At 30.9% G+C, this 20,016-nt stretch overlaps 3 protein-coding genes across 8 annotated transcripts; 1 reads left to right on the top strand and 2 right to left on the bottom strand.

Annotated features, from left to right (window-relative positions):
• Positions 1-259: 259 nt before the first annotated feature.
• Positions 260-4,356, bottom strand: LOC107463255 (G-type lectin S-receptor-like serine/threonine-protein kinase At4g27290). 4 transcript variants are annotated; one of them, XM_052252687.1, is made up of 7 exons: positions 4,248-4,356; positions 1,935-3,350; positions 1,688-1,827; positions 1,373-1,583; positions 1,039-1,276; positions 805-955; positions 260-728 (listed from the first exon to the last, which is right to left on the bottom strand). In XM_052252687.1, exons 2-7 carry the CDS (start codon positions 3,313-3,315, stop codon positions 432-434), a joined length of 2,418 nt encoding a protein of 805 aa, XP_052108647.1. In that variant the 5' UTR covers positions 3,316-3,350; positions 4,248-4,356; the 3' UTR covers positions 260-431. The 4 variants fall into 4 exon arrangements, with proteins under 4 accessions (XP_052108647.1, XP_052108648.1, XP_015937505.1 ...); XM_052252688.1 differs by lacking the exon at positions 4,248-4,356 and adding an exon at positions 3,451-3,461; XM_016082019.3 differs by lacking the exon at positions 4,248-4,356 and having other exon boundaries at positions 1,935-3,487.
• A 44-nt stretch (positions 4,357-4,400) lies between these two features.
• Positions 4,401-5,333, top strand: LOC107463311 (ATP synthase subunit b', chloroplastic). The gene has a single exon (XM_016082096.3). The coding sequence runs from the start codon at positions 4,489-4,491 to the stop codon at positions 5,167-5,169; it is 681 nt and encodes a 226-aa protein (XP_015937582.1). The 5' UTR covers positions 4,401-4,488; the 3' UTR covers positions 5,170-5,333.
• Positions 5,334-6,079: 746 nt separating this feature from the next.
• On the bottom strand, positions 6,080-8,603 carry LOC107463189 (uncharacterized). Of its 3 annotated transcripts, XM_016081933.3 has the most exons (6): positions 8,306-8,603; positions 7,975-8,074; positions 7,477-7,576; positions 7,142-7,227; positions 6,619-6,821; positions 6,080-6,446 (listed from the first exon to the last, which is right to left on the bottom strand). In XM_016081933.3, exons 1-6 carry the CDS (start codon positions 8,526-8,528, stop codon positions 6,436-6,438), a joined length of 723 nt encoding a protein of 240 aa, XP_015937419.1. In that variant the 5' UTR covers positions 8,529-8,603; the 3' UTR covers positions 6,080-6,435. The 3 variants fall into 3 exon arrangements, with proteins under 3 accessions (XP_015937419.1, XP_020985496.1, XP_020985495.2); XM_021129837.2 differs by lacking the exon at positions 6,080-6,446 and having other exon boundaries at positions 6,459-6,821; XM_021129836.2 differs by lacking the exon at positions 6,080-6,446 and having other exon boundaries at positions 6,459-6,815.
• Between the last annotated feature and the right edge of the window lie 11,413 nt (positions 8,604-20,016).

The raw sequence follows: 20,016 nt of genomic DNA, 5'->3' as shown, positions 1-20,016 counted from the left end.
TCATCTATTAGTTGTTATCTTTGAACCTTATTGTTAGTTTTTTCATGTATCTTACACCTCTCCCCAAAGTTGCTGGCTTATGGGGAGGTTTAAACTTTTAACTATAAAAAAAAAATATTATCACTTAGCAAATTTTGTGATATCGTGAGAGTAAGTTGGTTATCACTATCATGTAAAATAAAACAAAAATACTATTCCAAGATAGCCTGCACCCTGCATAATAATAGAACATTAGAACATTTAAAGACCATTAGAAACTGAATTACAGAGATCATCCGATTGGGATTCCCCTAAATATATATATTTATATATATTGCCAAAGTATGTAACAGTTATTTTTAGTCTCAGAACACAATCCTGTTGCAGCAGTGAATGAACTAACACTGCAGCAGTGTAGTAAATGCATTGACTCAATGAATGGTATATGGTTTTCAACGTCCATCTAAAGAGGTCACACTTATCTCATTGTTTAAGCTTATTTCATTTTGATTTGCGGCTTCATTGGAAACCTTCCTTGGAAAGAAACCAGGCTCTTTAGGATCAACCAATTCCATCTCACTATCCAACATTCGAATCACTGATGTCATGGTAGGCCTATCCTCTGGGTAATGTTGCACACAAACTAGACTAACTTGGATGCAACGCAATACTTCTGAGTCAATGCATGAATCCTTAATTTTGGAGTCAATTAATTGCAACGCATTGCCCTCCTTCCAAAGTGTCCATGCCTGAATCATGAGAGAAGAACAGAAAAACATTCAACTTGATTTAAGATAGATAAACAAGACAATACTAAGTCCTTACATAACCAACGAGGTTGTATGTGTTGTTTGCATAAGAAAGAGCTCTGTTCTTGCTTCCACATATAATCTCTAACAATAAAATGCCAAAGCTAAAGACGTCGGATTTTACAGAAAATAATCCATCCACCGCATATTCCGGTGCCATATATCCGCTGTAAGAAATTATTATTGTAAAAATTAATCCCCACACACAGTATATTAGAAAATAAATAATGTTACGAATTGAGACACTTACTAAGTTCCAACTACTCTATTTGTGTTTCCTTCAGTTTGATCTCCTCCAAAAGCTTTAGCCATTCCAAAATCAGATATTTTTGGATTCAGCTTATCATCAAGTAAAACATTACTTGCTTTGAGATCTCTATGAATTATCCTTAATCGGGAATCTTGATGAAGATATAGAAGCCCCCTAGCAATTCCAAGTATAATGTGGAAGCGATGAGGCCAACTCAGCAATTTCCCTTTGGTGTGATCTATTGATAATTGAATATTAAGTTTAGTAAGCTACTGACTATATGGTCGAACTCATGAAGCATTGTTATTCTAACCATAGTCTTGATATATCATACCAAAAATAAAGGAGTCTAAGCTACCATTAGCCATGTATTCATAAATTAGTAGCTTCTCTTGTCCTTGAATGCAACAGCCAAGAAGCCTTACAAGATTTCTATGCTGAAGTTTAGCAATCAGTTTTACTTCATTTATGAACTCGGTCACTCCTTGTCCAGAGCTCCTTGAAAGTCTCTTTACAGCAATTTGTCGCCCATCTGATAATTTTCCCTAAACACTCGCATTCATTTTAGTAGAAACATGAGATGTTGCTCATAACATTAGTACTCGTTACTGGATTATACTATGGTTATAACACTAAAATGTTGACATACCTTATATACAGGTCCAAAACCGCCTTGTCCAATCTTATTCTCTATCCAGAAGTTGCTAGTGGCCATACTAATTGTCGGCAGAGCAAACAACGGGAGATCCTCTACATGTTTTTCAATGTTATCTCTGACCATTGACTTCTCTGAAAGTGTAAAAGTAATATTATAAGGGAAAAAAAAAGTAGCCTTTTTTAGAAAAATATAGAAATTAATGTCATGGTGTAGGTGGGAAAGAGAGAGAATGATTTACCAACAAGGTTCCTTCGGATTCTGTAGACAACATAAACAGAGAGTAAAAGCACCCCACATAATGTTGGAATAGTTATAGCAACTATAGTTCTTATGTTCATCTTGCTCTCACTTTGAGACTCAGCATTAGCCATACGAATATATAGATCTTGCTCACGAGTTTGTTTAGTATTGAACTGTCTCATGTCAATAAGATCACCAAACCATAAAACACAACCACTACCTGATCCTCTTATATCAGAGTTACTAAAGGCCATACAAGAGCAGTTATTCAAGCACCTTGCTCTGCATTCATCTAGACCTATATTCTCATCCAACCATGTATGTGTAGTATCTGGAACCTTCAAGGCTACAAATTTGACAAAAATGTCATTGATGGAAATGTCATTGCAGGTTAAGGGTTTAGTCCGGACACATCCTTTTGTCCAATTCCTCATATCCCATTCTTGTGGTGACTTGGGACTGAAACCTTCTAAACATTGGCACATTGGTGATTCATCAATTAAGCATTTTGAGTTTGACCCGCAAACGCCATAATTATCACACTGGTCTCTGGATGAGTACATCTCATAGAGCTCCCAATTTTGCTGATCTTCTTCTGCCCAAATATAGAAATGAAAGCCACCAGTTTGGTCTAGGTGGACTCTCGACAAGATAGAAGTATTCTTTAAAGTATACGTGTAGTAAATCTCATCCTTATTGGAGGGAAACTTGGCATCATAGCTAGTGACATATGTGAATTCATAAACAGAGCTTGGATTTTGATCTCGGAAGCCACTGAAATAAAGGCCATTCCATGGTCCAAACCGGTTGAGCCTTGTTCGTCCTTTCATATAAAAGTCAGGATATTCGTTGAGCACTAAACCCCATGAGAAATCTCCAGGAGCTGGATCATTTGGACTCTTCCAAGATGTTATTCGCCATTCGAGACCTCGTTTGAGGTCCCATCCCACCTTCATTCCCGGCAATATCGTATCCGACGGATAGTCAAAGCTTTGCCACAAAATGTCTTCTGAGTTTGGACCCCCATCATTCCATACCACAAGATTGCCGCTGTCCATGAGCTGTGCCACTGGATTCTGTGCTTGTCTTTGAGAGTTTGTGCTCCAAACAACAGAATCATTTTGGGTAAGGATAAGATTCCCAGTGATGTCCAATGTTAATATTCCAGCTGAGACAAAATCGATGGGTTTGTCCCTGTTGGCAACCCAAACAACAGTATACATGGAACTTTTCTTATACCAAATCCCCAGGTAACGCTTCATTGAACTGCCGGGGCTGAAGAAGCCAAGCTCAAATACTCCATCTTTGGATACTATGGTTTTGTCATTGCCATCATCACTGATAGACTTGGACATACCTATTGAATCATTGACTGCCATGGAAACTGTGACAGAGGAAACTTTGGCAGAGGAAACTGTGACAGAGGAAACAAGTAATAAGTAAGCAACGATAATCATGGAGTTAAGAATATCCATTGAATTCCAAGCTCTAACTCTTTTGTGCTACTTGCTCACTTAGAACACGTTTACGCTTCTTTTTCCATATTTTTTGTCAATTCAATAATCAATAAAAAGAACTACATAATTCAGCAGCCCTTATTGACCTAGGAGCCAACCAAGGCAACCATCAGTCTTCATAAAAATTAGAAAAAAATATAAGTTAATCAAATTAATCTCTGGTAGATAACATATTTTTTATATTTATTTTTAAAATATTTTTTTTAATAAAATTAATCCGGGTTTGTCGCTGGCCAATGGATTGCTGCATGCACAAGGCGGGGTTCGAACCCCCGACACTTGCTTAAGCGGACTAGTGAGCTAACCACTAGACCAACCCAACTTGGTTATTCTTTTGTATTTTTTATTTTTGTGTAATTGACTTTTTTTTTGGGGGAAATTTCAATTTTTTATTTTTGGACTTGGTCTGAATTTTTTGTTTTTTGGTCTTGACTTGGTCTAAACTTATATGTTACCAATTTTCATGGTATGAGATAAAACAAAACCAAACGAACGAAAATACCTGAAAGGTGGCGAAGCGCGGTTCACAATTGTGTAAAACGTAGAAGGCACATATAAATGGTTGATGGGCTAATCACCGAGAAGGATTTTTATTTTTCCTTTTAGGTTGTTCTTGTTTAAATAGACTATAGGTATATTACAAAAAAAAATAGACTATCGGTTTCTGGTAGTCAGTTTTTGTGGTTTTGTACATGTTTGTTTTGAACATACAATGGGATTAAGAATATTTGGGCCTAGATAGATAGACTAGGCCAAGTTACTATGTACCAAGCACAGACCAAAACTATACAAACCTTTCAAACCAGTACGTCAGTGACTCGGTGTCCAATATCCAGATTTCCATCATCAGCCATTGGAGAGCCACAATCACACAAACCTCATCAATTTGTGTGGCAAATATTCCACGTACACTCTTCTGCCCTATCCTCCTTTTCTCTCCTCTCCATCACTCAGTCCACACTCACACACAACCACTTCCCACTCCTAAAATTTCAATTCAATTCATTTCAACTGTAAACTCAATTCAATTCCGCCATGGCAAACATGATTATGGCTTCCTCAAGATCCTTGATCAGAACCTCCACCACTTCCCCTTCCCCGGCACCATCACAAAAGCTCCCCATTAGCAATCACATTACTCTCCCAAGAGTCCAATTACCCCTCCTCAAGAACCTCTCCCTCCAAATCCCAATCCCAAACACTAATCAAACCCTAAAATCCCTCTCCGTACTGGCAGCCACATCTCTAGCGCTCGCGCCTCCGTCGCTCGCGGCGGAGATCGAGAAGGCGGCGCTCTTTGACTTCAACCTGACCCTTCCAATCATCATGGTTGAGTTCTTGCTCCTCATGGTGGCGCTAGACAAGGTGTACTTCACTCCTCTGGGGAAATTCATGGACGAGAGGGATGCCGCCATTAGGGAGAAGCTGAGCGGCGTGAAGGACACGTCAGAGGAGGTGAAACAACTGGAGGAGCAGGCCGTGGCCGTGATGAAGGCAGCGAGGGCGGAGATATCGGCGGCGTTGAATCAGATGAAGAAGGAGACGCAAGCCGAGGTGGAGCAGAAGATTGCAGAAGGGAGGAAGAAGGTGGAGGTTGAGCTTCAAGAGGCTCTGGCCAGTTTGGAGCAGCAGAAGGAAGAAACCATCAAATCTCTTGATTCTCAGATAACTGCTCTTAGCCAAGAAATTGTTAAGAAGGTTCTTCCCACTGTTTGATTAAGCCTTCTCTTTTGATTCAATGTACTCACGAGAAAAGAGTTGAAAATATTGTAACTTTTTTCTGTGAGAGATTTATATATGTAATAATATGTCAAAAAAAGATTGGTTTATCTGTTCAGTTTGAGAGTAAGAACTGAAGTCCCTTGTGGATTATCTCATCATAGATTGAGGGTCTTGAATTACATTTTTGATTTTGTGGATAGAAAATTATTATTGCATACAATTCTAATTGCACACGGCACACATGAAAAGTTAGTGGGACTTGGGGAGGTTTAAATCCAACCAGTTTTAGCTCCTCTCTTTTTTTTCCTCTTTCCTTTTTGGGGTATTAGGGTCTAGATATCTTTCACCACAGATGATGATCGAGTTCTTTCGTATCGATAAAAATCAACTAATTACCAATTTTACGACTTTGTGGATACTAATTTCAGCGTTAGCTCGGGTTAACCCATTTAAGAGATGAAAAATAAAATTGGAATGTAGGTGTGTAGGCTGTGGACTGCTTAAATAGTTAAATTAAATAGATTGCTGTTGCACTACTGCTACAAAGAAAGAAAAAGATTTATGATGGATCAATCCATTTAACATTGGTATCAGTGTAATAATGTAATACAGGGAAAAAAGATGACATAATCAATCAATCAATGAAATATTATAGACAGTATATACAATTAGAAAAGGCGCTAAAAGTTGTTAGCGGTTAACAAACGTGTTATCTGACTAATAGAAGCAACTAACTAGTAAGTACTTATTATCTATAATTAACAACTAATACAAAAATGTTATTTTTACACCAAAATCAGCCACTAAAATAAGTTACTAATATATTTGTGTATAACTACATATATTTTATACTGGTAGTTGATTTTGGAAGCTTTATTTATTCGCTCATGGACATGTTGTGATAACCATCATTAAGCAAAATAATATTTACTAAAAAATAATCAAACTCCAAACATCGCATGAATTTCTTCTTCTCATGCAATATACGAGAAATCTCATCATGAATCCATTTTCTTCCTTAATTGTAAGACTCCTCTATATTGTACCCAAGGAGAGTAGAAATGTGCGTACCATATATGCAGTTTCTTTCTTTGAGAGGCTGAGAGCCCTAACTCCATTCATATACATCACTATGCACAGAAGCTTGAAATTCACTGCAATACAATTCATCATGCTAAGATGTTGCATAATGACATGAGCATATATGATATTCAGAGCCAAGAATAAGCCAAGGTAATTTCTCCGTCGAAGTCTCATCTCTCAACCACTGACTGTCACATAAACAAAATCAAAGAAAATGTTTACACTAGTAGTAGTTCATAGACAAGCGAGTAAAAATCATTCTCTATACACACTATACTAATCAGGTATGCCTACGATAGTAGTGCTGCCTCCTACAAAAGCTAAACATCCTTCTAATCTTCCTAAAACTGCCAAGTATACCTTCAGCAATGGATGAGGGGCAAACCCTGCTTTCAGTTCTTGCTCTTTCCGCAACTGCCATCCGGTTGTATGAGAACAAACCTCCCAAAAAGCCCGTTAATCTCTCCTTGCCAACAAGATATTCTTCATCGAAACCAATGTCGTCGTCACCTCCACATCCTAGTTTCTGTTGATATCTATTCGCTTTGGAGGATGACCTATACCTTCCAATTTATAAAGTTTATTAAGATAGTAGATAAATTAATATTCTATAGACAATGACAAGTTAAACAATTCTCATCTCTACGCCTACTCAAAAGCAGATTCATTAACTTTATTTTAGATAGATTTATCTATTTGAGTCCAACCAATTAAGACCAACTTCTTTGTGAGTGCGCCTCACTATTAATTGTTAGCCCTGTGTCCATCAAAGACTTTTACATAGGCAAATGTGAAGACCAAGACTATATAAACAGGTGTAATGTGGCAAACAGAGTTCTGTTGGTCCTGAATCATGCTTTGCATAGATTGAAAACTTTCGTACCTCCTTTTTATTTTCAAATTGACAACTCTTTTCTTTAGCCTCTTTCTTTGTAAACAAGTATTAGGTACATGACGTATGAAACGAAGCTGTACAGACCAAAATATATAGATATCAGGAGTCAAGAGGAATGGAGTAAGTACAACAGACATTGAGATGAATGGATTAATAGCAGGATAACAATGTATCAGAATTAAATAAAATCATGGAGATATTCACGTATAACTTTAATCAAACTTCTTTTCAATAACATAGATTATAAATTAACCGTTCATGTTTCTATCAATCCAGCATTCCAGCTCCCCTCACTCAAATTGTAAGCCTTAAAATTCACTAACCTGGTCACCATCCTTAATGCCATAATCTCTAAGATAAGTTGTTTCAATGACAAGCTTACGTCCTTCATAACATAAGCAAAATTGCCCCCAAACATGAGCCCTACAATTCAAAAATCAATGGAAATATAATAAATCAGCTAACAGATTCTGACAATCTGGTAAATTAACTACACCTTCTGCTCGAAGAAGATATTATATTGGAAATTACACTTGACATCTAGTTTAATTGAATAATTGAAGATCAGAGAGTGAGTTGTTCCAGCAATATTCCAGTATCATGATCATCGTCAAATCAGAATTCATCATAAATCACACAATACTTCACATCAGAATAATATATCAACTCTCAAGTATCAACAGATTTAAAAATTGTAACACGAGACTAAAGATATCCTCAAAACCAATCAAATTAGTGAAATTACATATCATCGTGCAAATTGTAAGTTATTTTATTAAAACTCATCTACATCAATGACAACAACAACATAACAAACTCACCACGGTATTTCCTCTGGCCATTTCTGAGGCGTGTGACTAAAAACCGCCTCCACCGCACGATTGAGTTCCGCAACAGTTGCCGTTTTCGCAACTTCAACATCTGATTCAACCAAAATCTCACGTCAATTCAACATTTGATCCAGTACACTATCTAAGATAAAGTAACATTTCATTATTTATACTTCATCACAGAAAGGAAAATAAGAAAGATGCATCTCTCCTCTCCCTCTCTCCCTCTCTCTCTCTCTCTCTCTCTCTCTCACACACACACACACACAAACACACACAATTAAGAAAAATGTAAGCAAGAAGTTGAAGGGAAACGAATTACGGAAGCAAGATCCGTCCAATTTGAGAATGGAGAGGGTGAATGGTTCAGAAGGAAGCTTGTTATAGGAAAAGGTTTTTGTGGCAACGATACTGCTGCGGTCTTCAACGTCGATCATCAGCGAAGAGAAGTGCATCGTCAGAGACGGTATTAGTGATGACGAAGGATTATTAAGAGAGTGGAAATCTTTGTCTTCCTCCATGATCAACCTGCTATCATCTCCCATTGTTGAGAGAGAGAGAGCGAGAGAGAGAGAGGGAGAGCGAGGAGAGAGTTTGTTACGTCATGGAGTTCAGTTCAATTCAAGTGAGAGTGGGGCAGAGAGGTTGTTACTTGTTAGAGTGCTTTTTCATGACCCGGGGAGAAAAAGCTGAGAAGGTTATGAAGACGGCGATGACAGTTACGCTGACGTGTCTACTTTCTCTCCTGTAGACTGTAGTAACCGTTTACGCGCGCCGCTAACTGTCTATACGGCCTTCATTAAATCTTTTTATTTATTTATTTTGGTATAAGTTCTGTCATTTATTTATTTTTTTGCTGTACTCTCTATTGGTTAATAAATTATTGTATGTGTAATGTGAAATTCAAAATTCTATACTTACTTAAATAAATTAATAAATTAACTATTAAATCAATCTAATTTAATTAATTCTATCATTTATTTTACTTTGCCTTTTTGGCATTGCCTTTTTCTAAGTGTTTTTGTACATGGGTCAAATATTTTGGGCAAATTGTCATAAAAAATGCCTTTTTATACCTAAATATCATATAAATATTAATTATGTATAATTAATAATTATATTATATTAATTGATAATTAAAATAATTAATAATTAATATAATTATTTATTAAATACTGATTTTTATATAATTCTAAAGAATATACTTTCTTAAAATAATTTGAAAAAAGAAAAATATGTATAACATAAGAATGTGCCACACATAAGTGTGTTTGGCGTTAATATAAATATCATATAAATGCTAATTATGTATTATTCACAATTATATTATAATGATTGATGATTGACCATTAATATAAGATTTATATTACTTGTATACTAAAAGTAGCCACTAAAATCAGTTATTAGAATAAAATATAAATACATATCAAAAATAAATTAAATTACACATGTATTTATACACAAATACATTGATGACTGGTTTTAGTAACTAATTTTAGTGTATAAATAATATCTTTGTTAATATAATTATTTAATTAGAATGATTAACAATTAGTATAATATTCATTAAATGCTGATTTTTATATAATTATAAAAGAGATATTTTCCTAAAATAATTTAAAAAAATATGTATAATAACACTAGAATACGTCATACCAGCAATTTTAGCGTCAGAATACAACTCATTGTAGAATAATATAATAATTTCAGCTTAAAAATAGTAGGTATTATTATTGTTATTTTACTTAGATTTTAGTTTTTAACTTTATAAGAATTGTCAACCAAACTTGTATCATAATTTCAATTAAGGATTAGATATGATTTTTTTCAAAAAAATTAGCTAGAAATTTTGTATTGATGTAAAAAAAATGATCTCATAAATTCTTTATTAATGTGAAAAATTTACAATGGATGCATTACTACAACAAATTTGCAAAAAAAAAAAAAATCTAAAGCAATTCAAGATGACACAAAATTTGAATGCTTGAAAATTAGAAAGAAATAACAAAAAGAAAGCAAGAAATAAAGCGAAGAACATCATCTAAAAAAATTAAAAAAGAGAGAGAGAGAGAAAAAAATGGCTTGCCAATGTTTACATGTATCTGCATTCAAATCATTCTCAATCTTGTCAATGTGACTTACGAATTCTTCATATGCATGTGTGAGTTGCAGAATGGAATTTCCTTTTTTTATTTTCAAATCTTCTATTTATAGATGAACATCTTTGCTTAAAACGTTGTTTTATTTGGAGGTTAAGTATTTCTACCCATGGTTTTGTGAAAAATAATTTTTTTTACGATAATATTAGGAAGATAAAAAAAAATCAAAACTTATTTTATTTAACATTTATTAATTATCGCAACAAAAAACATTTTTATTTTCTTAAATGTCTCTCTTCAACTCAGTTATCCGTTTCACTATTTTTTACTTTCTATATACTTAAGTTTTAGATTTAAGCACGTTTTTCTCTAATCTCAATTCATCTTCTCAATTCGCTCTCTCATATAGTTTGGCTAAGTGTATTCTTGTAGACTTTCAATTTTATTTTTCTACTTTTTAAATAAATTTTTTTCTTTTTCTACGTCGAATCTAATCACCTTTTTCGATTTTGTCAATTTTACTCTTCTACTATGAGACTTTATTTTTTTTATTTTATTGTATGATTCTTTTAGATGAGTTAATTTCGACCTCTTGATCCTTGTATTTATTTACTCATAAGATAGAATAAATCCTTTTTATTTACATAAAATTTTTAATTTAGCTCCTTTAAAATATTTAATTTAATTTTTCTATATTACAAAATTCTCTCTAAAATTTAGTCTAATTCCGCTCCTGTCTTGAAAGTTTATCGTTGATATGGACATGGAATTTGGACTGTCTAGTGACTTAAACTAGAAGCATTGTAATTGTCACCTTTCAAAGCAATGCCTTCCTCCCATTCAGATTAGGAAAAGCAGTGAAAACAGAGTTTCACCAGCAATAATACCAAGTAAGAAATTTAATTTAATGATGCCAAATTTTGCACCAATTTGGTTGGACATCACGTAAAACAAAGATAAAAGATAGTCTTTCCTTTGTCCCCTTTACACATAAAGTCGTGCTGCCTTATTATGAGAAATTAAACCAAACTAATCATGCTTTGCTCATAATAACACTTGCAAAAGGAGAATTTAATCATACTTTACCTCGGTCAATGTTTGAGGACAACTTGACAACTTTCAGTTCCAGCTTAGGCTTATTGTGTTCCCACATTCATATATGGACACTAATTTGCTATTTATTTTGAAAACACAACAATAGATCCGGATTTTTTATTTTAATAAATAAAATAAATGTAATATTTATCAAAATAAATCATTTTAAGAGTATTTATCGATTTAAATTTTCTTGTCATATCTTGTTTACAGTGTAAACGAGATACATGCATTGTCATGTCGTTTACACTGTAAACGAGATATAAAAAGACAAAAATTTAGCTCCTAGGATGTATAATCCTTGGTATTCTCTACGCACATTTCATATTCTTTCTCTATCTCGTTTTTTCATAAAAACAAAGCTTAATGGCCAATAACAGTGCATTCATAGTTGTGCTTGTTTATCCCAATTGTCATATGAGAAATGGCGAGAACGGGGTGACATTTGAGTGTGAGAATCCGATAGATATTATTTCGCACTCGGTGCGTGGAGACGTTGTCAGATTTGAAGACTTTGATATTGAATATTGATCAAGATGGGTCGTACAGAAGCGAGGGAGATAGGAAGGGTGGGGTATAGGTTGCTGGCATCCATGGGAAACGGAGTTTTCGGTTTTGACTATTCTAACTTCAAGGGAACGAGCATGTGCGACTGATATTTGACATCCATGAGATAATCATGGTAGAACAGGTAATGGAGCTATCCGCTGAGGTGGATCATGGTGGTAGTGGACTAGTGGTGGTTCCGTACACGATACCTATGTGCAGGACGACCAACCTCTCGCACCACCGCCCATTCATATCGCCATTCCAGAGCATGAGGCAGAGGAAGGTGAGAAGGATTCGGAAGAAGATTATTTTACAAAATATCCAGATAATAAACAAACTAAACCATATGATATCTATCTAATTATCGAAAATAAAAACATAAGTATTTTACGACTAACCTCATCGAACCGTAGATGGTCGATCAAAACCCTCCAATGCAAGATCCTGGCCTCATGTTGATCCTTGCCCTGCTACTGCAATCCAACCAACCTGACACATCTTAAGAGAACATATACAGTTTGTTAAGTAACATCCCAAAAGATTTGACAAAATTATTTACTTCAAATACATAAATAAACATTTCTCACCTCGCTTACACCAGGTTCCCTTGCCACATCACCAGGTTCCCTTGCCATATCTTCTTATACTTGATACAATAAAAAAGTAAAAGTTTGTTATTTTATGCTCGCGTGCATCACTCTTCTATCTTTCTCTCATGTAATGATTATTGTACTACAAGGCTATTATCTATATATTGTTATTCATACTTTTTTGCCATTCATACTTTTTGGATATTCATTCTTTCTTTTCTCTCGAGGCTATTTTAGGATTTAGGGTCTAGATTATTTTTTGTCGCCGCCTCTTCTAACAAAAACAATTTTCATTTGAAAATAATGTCTCGAGAGAAGAGAGATAATGAATAGTCAAAGAATATGAGTGATAATATATAGACAATAGTTTTACAGTACAATTATTATATGAACGAGATAAATGAGTGACGTGCGAGCATGAAATAATAAACTTTTTATTTTTTATTGTATCAAGTATAAAAAAAAAGAAAAAAATAACAAATAAAGAATATAGAAAATACACAGACAAAAATCAAAGAGATAGAAGATTAGCTGTAAAGTCAAGTATTTCTTCTTATATATTTTAGTAATAGTCATAAACTAAACAATAAAATATCCTTGTTAATATACAATAAAAGAGTAAATTATTATTTTGATGAAAGTTTAAAATGCGAACAATTACTTAAAAATAAACAAAATGAGTTTTGTGTTACTATTTTTTTATAAAAGTTCTAAATATTGAAAAAAAAAGGTAAAATGTGTGGATATAATTTATTTACGAGTAAATATAGAAGTCTCACATTGAATAATCCCTTATAAAACTTAGAAATGTATAACTTTTTACTTTGACAAAAATTGTTTTCTGTAAATTTTAAGCAATATATAATCTTAAGAGAATGATAGGTATTTTTTGAAATTTATTTAATACAAAATATAATTTTAGAAGAATAATTAGTATATTTTTAAAATTTATGATATTTTAATTTGACATTTTTTTAGAATTTGTCTCAAAGTATAATTTTAGAGGAGTGATGAGAATATTTTAAAAATTTATAATTTTTGTGCTTTGACAAAATAATTATTTTTTTTGTAAAGTTTAATACAAAATATAATTTTAAAAGAGTGATGAGTATGTTTTAAAAGATTATAATTTTATTTTAATAAAACAATAGTTTTTTATATTAATTTTAATACAAAATACAATTTCAAAAAATAATAAGTATATTTTAAAATTTTATCATATTTTGATTATTATATAAAAAATTATTTTTCGTTCGTTTAATTTACAAAAATAAAATAAAAACCAAATAGCAATATAAAATCAATGAGCATAATAGATTATTAATTAAACCAATTTTTTTATATCTTAATGAAGTTTAGCCCGATTAAGTTGATACTTGTTTAATTGGAGACACACTTTTAATTTTTATTAAAAACAAATTATTCTTATCTCAAGATGTTTTTGGCTTCCACAAACGACATACGAGTAGATATGGTAAAAAAAGAAGATTATTGATAAGGATAGATTAATTAAAACTAAATTAAAGAAGCACTTGGAACATAAATGGGCCAGTTTTCTTATCCTATCGTCCAAAGGCAAAAAGCATAGCCTTGGGAGATCAAACAAAGTAACAAACCATAGTGCTTTGATGCACATCACTTGCTTGCAAGTGGGCCCTCCATCAAACTTTCAGAAGGGGGACCAAGCCATGCCTTGTCTGATAAATTCTTAGATTTGTTAACATAAAAAGGGATTCTTAGATTTTCTATTAAAAAAAAATTATTCTGTATCATATTATAAATTTATAGGACTAGGCACTTCATATTTTATTTGTAATTTTGTACTTGTTTATGCCCAGGGGTCAGGTTGAGGTATAGGTTGGTGGCGGATTTAGGGGTGCCTGCATGACTCTTTTTGTCAAGTAGAGTGCCATCAATACGAGCATCCTTGGAACAATGAGGAATATTTGTAAAAAGATTTCAATGTTTAAGTTAGTTTCTGTGTAGGAAATATATTTTAAACGATGTTTATTATTGTGCGTAATAAGTTTTAAATGTCCTGTAGTTATCTGTGTAATGCTATTTTAAGATGAGAGGGTACGTTAGTGGTTCTGAGAGTCGAACTTAGTGACCGATTTTTATTTTAAATATAAATGTCTTGGAGTTTAACCTATTATTCTGTATTCTGTTTGTTGGACGTAGTCTTTCTAAAATATAACGGCGGTCTAATTTTATGGATACGGATCAGTACTCATAAAAAGCAATTATTTCAATTTTGGAAAACTATAGTTAGTTTTTATTTCAAGAATATGTTTGACTGGTGTTTTTAGAAAATACATTTTTTCTTTAAAAATAAATATTTTAATTTTCAAGATGTCTCACTTCAGTTCCAAAATCAGAAGCTATTCCAATTAGGAGTGGTAGGCGAACAGGTCCATCTCATCTCATCCGTCCTATCAAAAATTTGTTATTTGATAGGTCTAGTTCTGTTCTATATATTTTGTTTCATTTAACGATAAATATAATTTTAAATATCTAATAAATATAATTATCGACTAAATTTTTTAAAATAAATAATGAAATTAATATTGTTCAAAACAAAATATTGTTTAAAATATATAATTAAATATTATCCAAATTTTTAATCAATTAGCATTGTCCATATTATAATTTAAAGTAAAATGAACAAACATTCTAAATACAAGCACAAAAATAATGGTCCAAATTCAATTATCATTATAATTCAAAAAGTGGTCGGACAAATCTGTCTAATCTCGCCAAAACCTATAGATTAGACCATATGAATTAGTCGGATTTTTTTTATTATAACGATTTCAAATTCTAATTTGACCTAACATTTTTTGCGAATTACACAAGCTGGTCCGACAAATTTTGACGCATTTACCATCCTTAACTGTAGTAGTAATGCCTTCTATTCCTATTGTTTAGAAGAATTCAGACTCTTATCCAATGATAACCAAATCAAAGACAGACATAAGAAAACTAAAGCATTTCAGGGCTAAGCTTGAACGAAGAACTGTAAAGGAAGCTATGAGTCATCCAAAGTAGAAGGAGGCTATGGATGTTACACACGTAATCATATTTAGGTGTTTTTTAAATGTTTGGGGAGAAATATTATTTTTTATAATCCTATTAGGTAAGAAACTGCAATCAACTAGTAACAAAAAAGTTCATTAACGAAAAAATAATAATAATAACAACAAAGTTGGACAACCTTTTTATTTTTTAAAAAGAATATGAATTCAAATTATTATACAAAATATTTAAATTAAATAAAAAATATCTAAAATCTAAAATATATCTACAACTAAATAAAAATAAAAATTTAAAATTATTGTAAAACGAATATCAAAAACAAATAAAAAAATATTCAAAATATAATAAAAAATATTTAAAATCTAATAAAAAAATTTAAAATTATTTGTAAAAAATTTAAAACCTAACAAAATAACGCATCAAAAAATATTAAAAAAGAGCATTTAAAAACTAAAAAAAATTATCTAAAATAATTAAAAAAATAATCCAAAATCTAAAATAAAATATAGAAATATATAAAAAGAAAAACGTATTCGAAACCTATGCAAAAGAAATTTGTGGAAGCAAAGAATTGGACTCATCAAACTTTATTAGAGGGTGTCCCTACAATTTGAATTTGCAAAATAACCGTATTCCCATTGCATGCATGGCAGGGGGCTAACTGGCTAAGGGATCGAATAATAAATATTTTCTTTTGCCATCATCACGTGGCATTCACAAGGGTTTGTAAAAATACCCTTCGGACCAGAGCGCTATATATATATTGCTATTTTTGTACGCTATATAGTATTTTCAGGCATATAACTAAATATACGATTTCTTGTTGGTGACTTTGTCGAGAATGTAATGCTTAACTTTATACAGTTATTATAACATGCATTATTATTGGACATTACATATACAAAGAGGGATCAAGGGTATTGGTCAAAATGACAATATTTTTTATTTTATTAATCAAGTGCGAGGTATGCCTCAAATTCGAATATTAAAATATTTTTTTTTGGTGACTTTTCAAATAAAAATGATATTTAAAGAAAGTCATTGAAAAAAAAATTTCCTTCATATTTTTAAGAATCGAAGGAAATTAATTAATCGAATTTTTAATAATAGAGAAACGTCAGCAGTTAATACCTTTTCTTTAGTCANATATTAATTTTTTAATATTATTTATTTTATATTTTAGTATTTAAATTTAAAATTTAGTATAAAAATATTTTTATTAACTAAATATGATAAATTAATTCTTATTTCCTCTCGCTCTCTCATGCAAACAAGCGTCAATATATATAGCAGTAGAATAAATAATTAAAACCACGGCAAACACAGAAAGAATCATCGCTATCCGATCAGTTGTTGCTTGATGTTAAAGTAGAACAGTTCATATATAATAGGGACATTTTAGCTAGCTAGCAAGAAGGAATTAATTTGAGTATCATTAAATTTCATCACTACAATAATAATAATGAAGAGAATATTTTCTTGCTAAGTGCATGAGTGGATTCATGGGATAATGGAAGTTAATTATGCGAGTTCTCTCAACAAAAAAAATCATGATGCATTTCACGGACATCTACCGACACATTGGACAATACAGTAACAGGTGCATGAACAACTTTAATGGATTCTATTATTTAATTAAAATTTTATTTTAGAAGCTCTATTATTATAATAATTAATTAAACCAGTAACTTAATTAACTGTGTAAGTTTAATACACAAGCTTACCATGGTGGGGTTTTTTATTATTTAAATAAAATAATTTAATTATTTACTTAAATAAGTCAAAATACATAATTTTAATATTTTAAATATGAAAAAATATAGGTAAACAATAAAAATAATAGAGAGTTCCTTTTTCAACTTGCAGCATACACCAAGGTTCGAACCCAGATGCAGCGTATTAAAAAAAACACATGATTTACCATTTGAACTAAGTCTCAGCTACAATTTTACTTTATTGAGCTCATTTTAAAGTCCATTATTCATATTTTTTACAAAAGTCATTATCTACCTAGCAAAATCTATTAAAAATTAATACTAACATACCTTAAAAAGTTTATATTTCTACTAATTTAAACAAACATATCTGTCCATCTAAAAAAATAAATAAATTTTAAATTTCAATTTACATCATATTAACAACTAAAAGTTAATACTAACATACATTAACAAGTTTATGTTTCTATTAAATTAAACAAACCTATTCGCTTATATAAATAAATAAATTTTAAATTTTAATCTTTATCATTTTAACAACTAAAAATTAATATTAACATACATTAACAAATTTATATTTTCACTAATTTAAACAAAAATAAATAATAAAAATTTAATTTTCATAACTATACAAAATTTTAAAAAAATTACACAATACTAACTAACTCATTTAGATGGCGGACAATATATCTGTCATCATTCAGTCTATTAATGTTATGAGACATTTTCTTTTACTGTTCTTCTCTTCTTTTCTACTTTATTTCTACTACAAAAAAAACGTTAAATACTATCAAATTTAGCATCAAATGTCAACGTCAGATTTACTAGTGGTTTTTTTAAAATGCACATAAATTGGATGAAATTGGATTCGTATTGATCCAGACTTGATTCTAAATAATGATTGAATCTATTTTTAAAATTTTTATCCGATAAAATTATACCAAATTAGTCATAAAATATTTAGATTCGGACTGAATCTTCATATCGAATCAGATCATATGCGACCCTATAGTCTTTATAGCTTATGTTTTTATTTGTTGTGTCAAGCGAAAATATAACAAAATGTTTAAAACAGTAAAATTGTGTATTTTGATTTATTTGAGTGAATATTTAATTTATTTTTTTAAATAAAAAAATCTACCATGGTGATGACACGTCACACAAATTAAAGTTTTAACGTCTAGTAGTGTCAATCAAGAAAAAGGGATTCCATTTAAAAATGGAAACGTAGATTATCATCAATCTTGTCATATACATTGTATACATAGTTATTCAGTTTGATAATAATAATAATTATAGTTAATTATTATGGATATACACATATCAATTTATCTGTTTACTACTACTTTATCTTTACATATGGAAATAAAATATTGGTTTCTAAGAGATTAGATTCTCTTTCCAATTAATACAGTTTTAGTAGTGAACTAATCAATCTCCAATGTCATTTCAGAATGATCTCCCTCCACCAAATTAAATTATGGGGATAATGAATGTGACATTTCCTTGAACATTAATCTAAGTATATATATCATAAACTCAAGAAATTAGCTAGAATAAAAATGTCAATCAAACTTCACATTAGGCGCAAAAAACAAAAAGAATAAATTATACAATCTTAATTATTTAGGAACAATTTTGTCTAACTTATACAATGTTAATATATTACTAAAATTTTATCCTTAATTATCTGAGACTTTCTCTTGAATAATACATAAAAATTTAATATATTATTTTTAGACATATTCATATAAAAGCCCAATTTATTTAAATAAAATAATTAAAATTTATATTTATGTAAATGTAACTATTTCTAACTGACATATGTATGTCCTATTTCGATTCTATATAAATTGCGGAACCTTTTTAATAGTTTACACATTTACACGTAAATTGTGGAACTTATCACGATTTACGAATAAATATATTTACACATAAACCGTTGAACTCCTACCACGATATATAAAGAGGCATTAGTTATACATAAATCATAAATCTTTTATCACAGTTTATGAAGAGCTAAGTTTGTACATAAATTAAACAATTCACAGATAAAAAAAGGTTTGAGAGAGAATAAAAAAATTGAAAAAGAAGAGAATACCTACGAATATTATGCAGGTAACCCAAAACCTTCTTTTATAAGTGAATTATTTAATTTATGTACAGACTTAACTCTTCATAAACCGTAGTAAAAAATTTTAAATTTATGTGTAATTGATGTCTCTTCATAAACTGTGGTAGAGATTAATTTAAAATGATTGCATTTGTATAAATATAAGTTCTAGTAATTGTTTTATTTAAGTAAATTGTCCCATATAAAAATTAATATGATGCATACAGTGTAAAATTAGTAAGAATAGCTCGCTTTTATTATTAAGCTGTTTTAAAATATTTTTTTATTGTGTCTAAAAATAATATAAATATCTTTTTTAAATTTAAGCTGATAAAAAAACACATGAATGGTTATATTTTTAATATGTTTCCTCAAACATACAAAATTTTCTTTTTAAGTTTGCTTTAAATTTTATATAAGTTTTTTTTTTTAATTTTCTTTCTTTTCTTATTTGTTTTATGTTATTTTTTTCTCTTTTTGGGGCATAACAATGATCTTTTCAATTAAGAAAATTTTAATACTTTTCAAGCGAATATTTAGTTAATTAAAATCTTTCATATAAGTTAACTAATAATGGGGACATGGTGATAGGAGAATTGAGAGACCAATTAAACAAAAGCGGGTAAAGTGGGTTTTATGTTGTTCCTCTTTTACCCTACCCAACTTTCATGCTGTCTCTACCAATCTCTATTCCCACAAGACATTAGTCATTTTCATTCCCCTCCCAATTCACACACATCCACCATCACCATCTATATATATGTAACCCCAATTAATAACATATATAGATCAATACAGCCATACCAAACAAACTTTCAAAACTTTTCAACCTCTCT

The sequence above is a fragment of the Arachis duranensis genome, chromosome 8, assembly GCF_000817695.3.
Source record: "Arachis duranensis cultivar V14167 chromosome 8, aradu.V14167.gnm2.J7QH, whole genome shotgun sequence".
Lineage (NCBI taxonomy): Eukaryota > Viridiplantae > Streptophyta > Magnoliopsida > Fabales > Fabaceae > Arachis > Arachis duranensis.
The sequence above is the reverse complement of the archived record's forward strand: the minus strand, read 5'-3'. Positions and strand labels throughout refer to the sequence as shown.